The following is a 10,057-nucleotide window of genomic DNA, read 5'->3' on the forward strand; positions in this document are numbered from 1 at the left end:
ATGGAGGGAATGGTATGATGAGACTGCCTACAATGGCATGTAGCTGATCCGCAACATCTACTAGAAAATATACCCAACGGCTGGTGATGGGACACTAGATGGGCAGGGCTCTCAATTGCTATTGAAAATTCTTTCCCAGGTATCTGGCTGCTGGGTCTTGTCTACATGATCATGGTCTAACTAATCTCCACATTTCGGAATTTCCCCCCGCATCAGATCGGCAGAGACCCTGGGGGAGTTTTCACCTTCCTCTGCAGCATGGGGCATGGGTTACTTACAGGTTTGAACTAGTGTAAATGGTGGATTCTCTGTAACTTGAAATCTTTAAATCATGATTTGAGAACTTCAGTAACTCAGCCAGAGGTTATGGGTCTATTACAGGAGTGGATGGGTGAGCTTCTGTGGCCTGCAATGTGCAGGAGGTAAGACTAGACAGTGGCTCTCAACTTTTCCAGACTACTATACCCCTTTCAGGAGTCTGATTTGTCTTGCATATCCCCGTTTCACCTCTCTTAAAAACGACTTGATTACAAAATCAGACATAAACATACAAAATGTCACAGCACACTATTACTGAAAAATTGCTTACTTTCTCATTTTTACTATATAATTATAAAATAAATCAATTGGAATGTAAATATTGTACTTATATTTTGGTGTATAGTATATAGAGCTATAAGCAAATGATTTTGTATGAAATTTTAGTTTGTACTGACTTTACTTTTTATGTAGCCTGTTGTAAAGGTAGGCAAATATCTAGATGAGTTGATGTAGCCCCTGGAAGACCTCTGCATACCCCCAGAGATACATGTACCTCTGGTTGAGAACCACTGGACTAGATGATCATGATGGTCCCTTCTGGCCTTAAAGTCTATGGGAATGAATGATGTCTAGAGTTTGATTCTTTTTTTTTGTTCCCATTTTTCTTCTTGCTACTTTGTAACTCTTGAAAAATTCCTCAACTTTTGTAACTTTTCAAAGTGGCAATAGGAAATGAGGAAAAAAGAGACAAATGTTTGGACACTCTTCATTCTGTTGCATTCATTGGTAAAATGGAAAAATGAAAAACAAGGAAAAAAAGGTGAAGAAAGGAAAAAAATGAGAAAACCAACCACCATCCAAAAAAACCAAAAATGTAAAGATAATTTTCTGTGACAAATTAAAAAAGTTGTTTAATTTCAATACCTGAGAATGAAAGATACTTCAAAATTTTCTGCAGTTTCCCCCCCAGTCAGCTCTAGTGTTGTGTGAACTGTTTTCATTATAAGTGCAATATTAGAGACTGGTCAGGAGGTGGCTTAGTGGACCCAATCATGTCTCCTGCAAGTGGCTTGCCATATCCTGCTACTCTTTTAGCTCAAAAGGCAGGGGTTTGAGCTTTGAAACCAAAAGGACCCAGTGATGACCATGGTATCTGAATGCATATGTAGTAACTGTGCAAGAATCTTGTTAAGAGAAGATCTCAGGGGTAGTTAGAACCCATTGTGTGAAATATGCATCTATCTGCCAAACATCCCATTGCTGAGATGAAGCTGCAATCAGGAGCAGCAGAATTCCTGAAGTTTGATCATCAACCCAAATGAAGATGGTTGCCTACCTTGAAGATTTCAAAGCCAATAGTGAAGTTGTCCCCTTTCCCATCTTTCTTGTAAATGCGCTGATCCTGTTGCTGTAGTGAAATCAGCACTTTGTCCTCAGCCTTCTTGACATCAAAGACATACTAGCAAGGGGGAGACACAGAACAGAGAACCAGCTGTTAAGGACAGCTTCTCTGGGATACCGTACACTAGAGCATACCGCAGAAGCACACAGAAATGGGTTTGTCCCTGGAATGATGGTTCTCCATCCATGATCAATTCTGTACAAGTCATAGCTGGAAATTAGTTACAACTGTAGGGATTTTGAAACTAATAGTATCAGAGATATTGAAGCCAGTGATTCATTCAGGACATGCTAGAAGAGAATGTTTCCAAGTAGCTACTGAAGAGGCATGACAGCAGATGTGCTCGGAAAACAAGAATAAAAAAATCTTTAGAAATATAACTGGGAAGGAGATAAACAACAAATTTCAGACTGTGGTTTTTTTCTATGTGAATATCTAAGTAGGAACTGTTTACTTCAGATATTTTCCTTGCAGGTGACATGAAAATAACAAATGGGTTGTACTTGATGTTGTATAAAGAAAGCATGAAAAAGGTTCTTTGTTCCACACCCCCAGGTCCCTAATTACTTCAGAAATGTCACTTTTGGTCTTTTCTGGTTTTGCTGGAAATATTTGGAAGACCCAGAGAAACTGATTGAGAGGACAGTTTGTGTTATGTTAAATCCTTGGAAAGTACTTGTATTCAGAGAGAAATCAGCACAGAACACAGAGAGATGCAAACCCATGAAAAGTCTTTATTGAACTACACTAAAACCAGACAGCACTGGCTGAGGTATCCCCTAATAGTCTAACTCTATTGCTATGGCAACAAGCTAAGCTCTGTTGCTTCGGCAACCTAAGCAATGAGGCAAGACACAAAATACATAACAGTTTGCATCTTTAACTAAGAAATATTTTATCCCAACGGTTTTTAAGGGATTTTAATTTAATATATTTCAACAGGACCAAACGAAAATCAAAATATTTGTACAACCTTTATAAATAGCACTTCCCCGTCTGAATGAATCATGTTTCACTTGCTTTTTAATTATGGTGTCACTATCCTACTCGTTCGCCAGTGATTCATAGAGTCTTTCAGAAATGAGGGTAAAGACCAGAATTTCTAATGTATAAAAGAAGGCCTGAAGAGTGTTTTTTACATTATAAAGAAGCAAAAGGGGGCAAAACACCAAATTCTTTCCCCCTTCAAAGTCACCTTTAAGTTCCCTGTTCATTCCTCATTCTTGCCACTAATGGGCAAATCTAAGTTGTAGGAAATTGTCAAGGGAAAGAAACGGTGCGCTTTATGTCAAGTTTAGGAAGATTTGATCCCCCCTCCACCCTGGACTACGAAGCAAATGAAAAACAGCATAATATTGCAGTGCAGCCCATCTGTGCAGCACACTGATCATGCTTCGTGTTTTAAAGAGAGTGCTGGAACGTTGTGATCCACACTGAGGGTAATGTAATCTGTGGTGCGTTTAGTTTTTTCCCAGCTGGTGCCACTGCAAAGCTTTCCTCACCAGTTCTCCTCTGGGGTAAACACTGGGATTGCCTTTGCTGTTATCATATAAACTACCCCTGCTGGTGATTTCAGATTCCTCTTGGAGTCATTCTGCCCTGTAGAAGGAGGCATCTTCTCTTTTTTCTCCCCTTTACCCTCATGCTTAGGGCAGTATCATTTAAACTTTGAGGAAACATCAGTCTCTTGCAGAGGAAGCACAAGCAAAGCTCTTCCGGAGAAAATTAACTCCCTTCCAGGCCCCCCGCCTATTATTTCTTTCTGGCTTAACTGTTTCTACTCAGGACTGAGAGGATTCAAGAATCTCTACCTGAAGAGAGAGAAATAACTGTGAGAATCACTGTTCTGCAGGCAATTTTGTTCTCCCCAGTAGTCAGCGAAAGAAATTAGCATGGGGCCATGGGCATGTGTTGATAGTGGACTATCACAATGCTTGTATTCTCTTATTTTGCAGGGGGAGTGGATGTCTCATAATCTCCCTGTGAAAATATGTCCTTCAAGGGAGGCTGTCAGGGGAATTAGACTGTTCCCTCAGATGGGCGAGGGACAAAAATGCTCTGTAGACTGCTGTAATATATGGCACAGGAACAAGGTATTTTAATTAGTCCTTAAGTAAACATAAGATTTCAGAGGAATATTATTACTAATTTTTGAGTCAATCAGTCTAGAGACAGGAAAATAATAATAAAAGGGGCTCTTTTCACTGCATCTGGCATGACCCTCCGCTATAACATTCTTCATACAACAGGAACTCTTTTCTTTTTAATAGAGAACACTTAAAAATTAGATCTACACAAACACTGAGAAAATGTCCAATACCATAAAGAGGAACTGCCACCCCTGTTAATTGAATAAATTCACACAAGAATCGATCCCTTTTGAGGGAGACGTTTGTGGAAGAAATAACAGAGAAGCTGTTCTTCCCTGCTAGGCAGCTAAAGGAAAGAACAAGTGGGGAGTTACAGATGATTCCTAGTTTAAGCAGTGAAGATTGCAGATCTCTGGTGTCCTGCTAAGAAAATAGAAGGAATGCTGACAGAAATTACCCATCTAAATGTAGACAAGGAGGCACAAAAACAGTCTCTGCAGTTGAAATTATGGGGAGTACACAAAAGAAATGGAGAGGTCAATTTTCAAAGCAATGCATGGAGCATTGAGTGCCCAGCTCCTACTGAGTTCCGCATCTGCTGCCTTATGTGTTGTGCTGACAATGTTTGACATAGGAGACAGCAAGGAGCCAGTTAACGTTGATAGTCTGAGAGCACTCAGCTAGGACAAGAAAAAAAGAGCCTTGAGAGTAGCGACGGGAGGGACAACTTATCCTTAAGGAACCAAAGCAGTGCAAATGGATAGCCCTTAATTACACTATGCCAGGATTAATAGTATTCATAAAATGGATTAGTGCCAACAGAACATTTGGTCCAGTGTTCCTTTATGTTTTGTGAGAATGGAAATGGATTCAGGGCAATAGGTCACTCACCTCCCTTCATCATCATCCATGTGGGACTCCTCTTCCCTCCTTGACTGTGAGGGCCAAGTTTGTAAGAGCCAAAAATGAGTCCTAAATAAATATCTATATACTCTGCAAGGTATTACAGAAGTCACTGAAACATATGAGTCTTTATACTGTGACAATCACTGACCATTTTTAAATCTAGGAGGGATGTTTTTCTAAAAGACGTGCTCTAGGAATTATTTTGTGGACGTTCTATGGCCTGTGTTATACACGATAGATATGTAGATGATACAGATACAGAGAGATGATCACAGTGGCCCCTTCTGGCCTTGAGATCTATGAAACGACATGCTCACAGGTATTTTTTAAACAGAAATGCATGAGCTTCCTGTTCTAGAGTCACCATTGACATCTAAGTATTAACTTCTTAACGCTGGGTAATACACTGAGATTCAGTGTAAATCAACTCCTACCTGGGGATTCTGTAAGAAGGTGGCTCTGTAATCAAAACATCCTCCAGAGTGATTTATCAGGGGTTCCGAATTCTTGGTCCAGGCCCCACGCACCATTTTCTTTTCCCAGGTTTTGTGGATACTGAAGTATGATGTGTTCACAATACGACAGACGTCAACATCGGTGAAGTTCTTACACCAGTCGTCGAACGTCATCCTGAACCAGGGACATAAGAAAGGCACGATGTGTAAAAAATCCTCACCCCTACATAAAAATGATGATCATGCCATCTCTGGCAAGGTGCCATCTGGCCGCTTGATCAAATTCAAGTTGAGGCTTCACTCTTCTTTGAACTCAACCCCGAAAGCGAACTCATCCATTAGACATTTTTACAAATAAAAACATATTGTTAAAGCCCCAATCACAATCAAGTCAGTGCACTACATAGGGAGGGAGCGGTGTAGCTTAAGTCCATTCCTAAATTTGTTTAGTTATGGAATATGATCCTAATAACATGGTTATAACAACAGGGCTGGAACTGGCACTGTATGTCTGGCATAGAACAAATGCCATCTCTGTACTTGCTACAAAGACACTATCTACCACACAGAAGCCACCATTTGAGGTGACTCCATGCAGGGTTAAAACATGGGTCCCTCCTGAAGTGTACTCAGGCTTTAAATACAGTCCAACACTGTCCCCAAACTGTGCTACAGCCTTCGACTCTCCAAGCAACAGCATGGCTTGTGACACAGTTAAAACCCATTTAAGTCTCATCTATAAGAGTGTTTTAACCAGGAAACATTGCTGTAGTTGTGTCACCTGACATAGTTGCAGATGAGCCTGAAGATTAATATCCAATGGGATCAGTCTAGTGACCATGGGTATGGTCTCTCTTGACATAGCAGAGACCTAGAGCCAAACCCCTTATTCCCAGTTCTGACAAAGCTAAGATTATGCAGTGACACACGGAGCCTCAGGACAGGAGAATGTCTTTCCATAGTGACCCCTACCAGCGGATTCATCTGGATTCCAGGGATTCTCTCTGGAATACAGAACCCCAAGCCTGGGAAACAATGAATAGGATTAAAATTAGTTAATTACGTCCTTATCTACAGGTACCTCACTACTACAGTGATGTGTGAATTGAAAATCCATTAGCTAGATACTGTAGCAGGCAGATGCAGTTTGGGAAGATGCCTGATATTTGATAGTCTGCCATGCACAAATCAACTTGGGAGGGAGGAAATTTTCCTTAGTACTGAAGTATTGTGGCTTTGAGATGCCTGAAATGGAAGTACTCATTGAAGTCTAGGTATTTTGTTCCATTGCTTCTTTCGCCCTTTTTTCATTTCAATCTGAAGAAACACCAGTAGCTAATATATAATGTCAGAAGCTGAAGAACAATCGCACATTCTCATGCGTTCAGAGAAATTATTCTGGAGGAAGGTACAGCACCAGGACTAATAATAATTGTTAAACTTAACCAGCTCCAGCAGAGGTTCCCCAAGCAACACAGACATTTTTACTCACCAGAACTCGCCATCGTTTTGAACAGTGAGTCCCAAGTTCTTACGCTCTGAGTTGCTCACTTTGTTCCATTCCTCAGACCTGGAAGGAAAAAGTTGTATAATAAGTGAAATTAAATCTTCTCACTTACATTTTTTGTCCAATGACATAAAATACTGTCTGAGCACTGACAAGTGCTTATTTGATTATATATATAGGAAGTTTTGTTGCCTCATATAGAGAGATTTTTTTAACCATCAATGATTTGGAAACACTATTAAAAAAGATACATGGTTAAAGACCAAATGCTAAACACAGCTGAAGCATCACTTTATTTACTTCCCTTGACAGCCTCTCCCTCAGTATAGTTGAGCCATTGGCTTGGAAGGTCAGATTTGGATGACATTTCCATATAAGAATGTCTTTATTCCCTAAGGATCCTCAGAAAGTATATGAGCTGCTCTGGAAACACACCGCCTGAATTTCCTCTTGAGCTGTTTATCACACTCTTCAGTTGGAGGGGAACACATTATCTAAGGGGTGTTTACACAAACATTTAGTTTGCGGCAAGCTGGGGTGTGAACCATCCCCAAATTAGCCTGCGGCAGTCTAACTGTTCTCCTGCACTCTGCTGATGCGCATTAACGGTCCACAAATGCACGTTGATGTAGCCCTAGTTCAAAGACTATTCGATGAAAATGCTCTAACAAACTGTTAACATCTAGTCCTCTTCAAACTAAGACTAGATCAAGGTGCATTGGCAACTGTTAATGTGTATCAGCAGGGTGCACATCAACAGCTAGACCTCAGCAGGTTAGCGCATGGTAGATTCACACCCTATCTTGCCGCAGTCTAATTGTTCATGTGGACAAGCCCTAAATCACTGATCACCTTAGAAGAAACAAGGGCAAGAGTTTCTGAGATCTTCCTATTGTTCCATAGGTCCCCTTCACTTCCAAAATAGCAAGAGTTACACAGTTGTGTGTAAAGATCTGTTATTTTACCCACTGTGTACCCAGTCCGCTATTGTGCTAAAGTCAGTCTCTGAAACCAATCAGCACCTTATGGGCTCAATTCCCAAGGTGGTGGGAGGGAGGGATGTTAGCTGCTTATAACAGTCATTATTTGTTTACCATTTGGGATGCTCTCTCTTTTCATTTCATTAGGCCACAAACAATGGCCAGTTCTTGAGATACTTTCTCAGATCTTGCCCATGTAAAACTCTACTGAAGTTAATGGGCATTTTGCCTGAGAATGGACTGAGCGAGCAATTCAGGATCTTGCCCAGTGTCTCTAGTACAGATCAAGGCCACTTGTTTCTCTTTGCATCAGGCCAGCTCAGCACTTTGTTTAAACTGGGATAAAGATCCTATTGAAAGCAATAGCATGTTTATCAGATACCAGAGGAAAGAAAGGGAAGTCGACACAATGTCATTAAGGGGAATCATATTATTAAATGTCCTAGAAATGGCCAACTGAAATGTAATGTTCTTTTTTTTTTTTCCTTTTAATGTTTAAGGCCTCAGGTCATGGAACAAATCCAGCAGAACCAGTCACTCTGCTCCTCAAACTAGCTGGAGAAATCCCTGCAGAATCTCTGACCCAAACGATGATCCATTACAAAATCATTTATGAAATAATAAACTTTGCATTTTGACGGCACCGTTCATCAGCACCTCAAGATAGCCTAGGAGGTAGCAGTTTTCAGATGGAAAAGTGAGCCACAGAGAGGCTCAGTGGCTTGCCAGTGTTACACAGGGGGTCTGACACACACTTGGGAATGGACCTCCTGTCCTTGACTCATCATCGTATGCTTTAACCACAGACCACGCAGCTTGCCAGAAGAATGCTGTAAGACGCATGCTGCAGTCCAGAATATGAAGTATGCCACATCTCCCTCATTGCTGCAGTCTGTGGTAGCCCATTTGTTCATGGGACGCTACGCTTGGGAAGAGATGTCAGAACACTTTCAACGTCAGTGAGTCTTTTGCCTTGTGGAATGACATTGCCTTTCCTAGAGACACAAGATGGGTGAGGTAATATCTTTTATTGGACCAGCGTCTGTTGGTGGAAGGTTGGTGGAACTCTTCAGGTCTGGGGAAGGGAGCACGAAAGCTACTTACCTTGACTCTCTCCTATCCTGGGACAAACACTGCAAACAACATTGTGTTTCTTAGCATTTAATCACACATCTAACTTCCAGCATCCACAAATGACGTACTGGTCACTCCATGCACCGTTCCACTCCTTCTTTCCCCAGGGATTCCTCATTCTGATCATGAAGAGCTTCTCTGGCTTAAGAGAGAACAGGAATCGCTCTCCAAGGCGCACCTTCTGAATTGCCGTCACCGAGTAAGCATGGCCTATGATCAGACCCATCTCTGTCTCTACCTCTGTGTCATTGATGGATGAACTCTGCAGCACACACACACAAAATACAGGGAACTAATATGAACTTCAAAATCAATAAGGACATCTAACGCATATGCAATCAAGAGGTTTATTTTTTTAAATAGAGCTGTGGGTTCCCTTCTAGCAGAGGAATTGCCTTCAGGGATCAAAGTCAAGGTCCCTCTAGTCCAGCGTCAGGATCCAGGCGATTAGAACATTCCTGCACACCCCTAGGGGAGCACGCCCCACAGTTTGGGGACCACTGCTCTACACAGCCAACACTCCCATTGGAGCAGCAGGAATGAGTCGTTAGGATTTGGCTCAGTGCATTTCTCAGTTTCCATGAAACCCAGTAACCAACGTCAGATCTCAGTGACTATACAAGCCTTTGTTGTGGTGGGAGGAAAGGGATGGACTATAGCTCTGACAGTAAGGTGTGACTTTACCAGACATTCTTACCCATTTCAAATCACCTGGAAAATTTGAGCAGAAATGGTCTCTCCCTTAATGCAGCCATTTTATTAGTATGGAAGAGTTCAGTTCCTTGGTATATAAATTAATAAAAAAAGAGCAACTTCTCACCATCTCTAGCTATCAAAGCAGGTCTGACTGATGAGCTTAAAATTGCAGGACTAATGCCAAGACCACAGTATATTTCAGCAACAACAGCTCACAGAGAATCAGTTGATATGTTATACTGAGAGCCGCTGACGTCTCCCCTGGGTTCTCCCCACCCCATCTAACACTTTCTTTCATTTGTATCTTCACAAATAAGAGCACAAGTTTCCATAACTGCAAAGGAGCCTATAACTATTGGTCTTTGTTAAACTGTAGAGCCAGAATAATCTCCAGTAGTGACTGTACTCTTCTTCCCAGCAGGGTGACATCTGGCTTTTTCACTTAATTTTTTTTTTCTTTTTAAATAAGAAATTTAAACCACTTTCTGTTTGAAGTGCCAAATGGAGAAGCACTGGGATGTGTTGTAAACAAAGGAGCATGTGGGGTCATTTGTACATTTGGATGTAAACCACTCAAGTATTAAATATTCTGCATTTAGCAAGCACAGTGGTGTGTAACACATTTA

At 41.2% G+C, this 10,057-nt stretch overlaps 1 protein-coding gene across 3 annotated transcripts in view; it reads right to left on the reverse strand.

Moving 5' to 3' along the window:
* The window catches only part of CAPN6 (calpain 6), an 84,318-nt gene that overhangs the window by 20,811 nt on the left and 53,450 nt on the right, over nucleotides 1-10,057 (reverse strand). For all 3 annotated transcript variants that reach the window (XM_067548236.1, XM_067548237.1, XM_067548238.1), the window contains exons 6-9: nucleotides 8,804-8,997; nucleotides 6,607-6,684; nucleotides 5,094-5,289; nucleotides 1,598-1,720 (exon numbers count right to left, since the gene is read on the reverse strand). In XM_067548236.1, coding sequence (XP_067404337.1) covers nucleotides 1,598-1,720; nucleotides 5,094-5,289; nucleotides 6,607-6,684; nucleotides 8,804-8,997 — 591 coding nt within the window. The remainder of the gene's footprint in view (nucleotides 1-1,597; nucleotides 1,721-5,093; nucleotides 5,290-6,606; nucleotides 6,685-8,803; nucleotides 8,998-10,057) is intronic.

Source organism: Emydura macquarii, unplaced genomic scaffold, assembly GCF_026122565.2.
Source record: "Emydura macquarii macquarii isolate MOO-44397 ecotype Brisbane River unplaced genomic scaffold, CSIRO-AGI_Emac_v2 contig_1253, whole genome shotgun sequence".
Lineage (NCBI taxonomy): Eukaryota > Metazoa > Chordata > Testudines > Chelidae > Emydura > Emydura macquarii.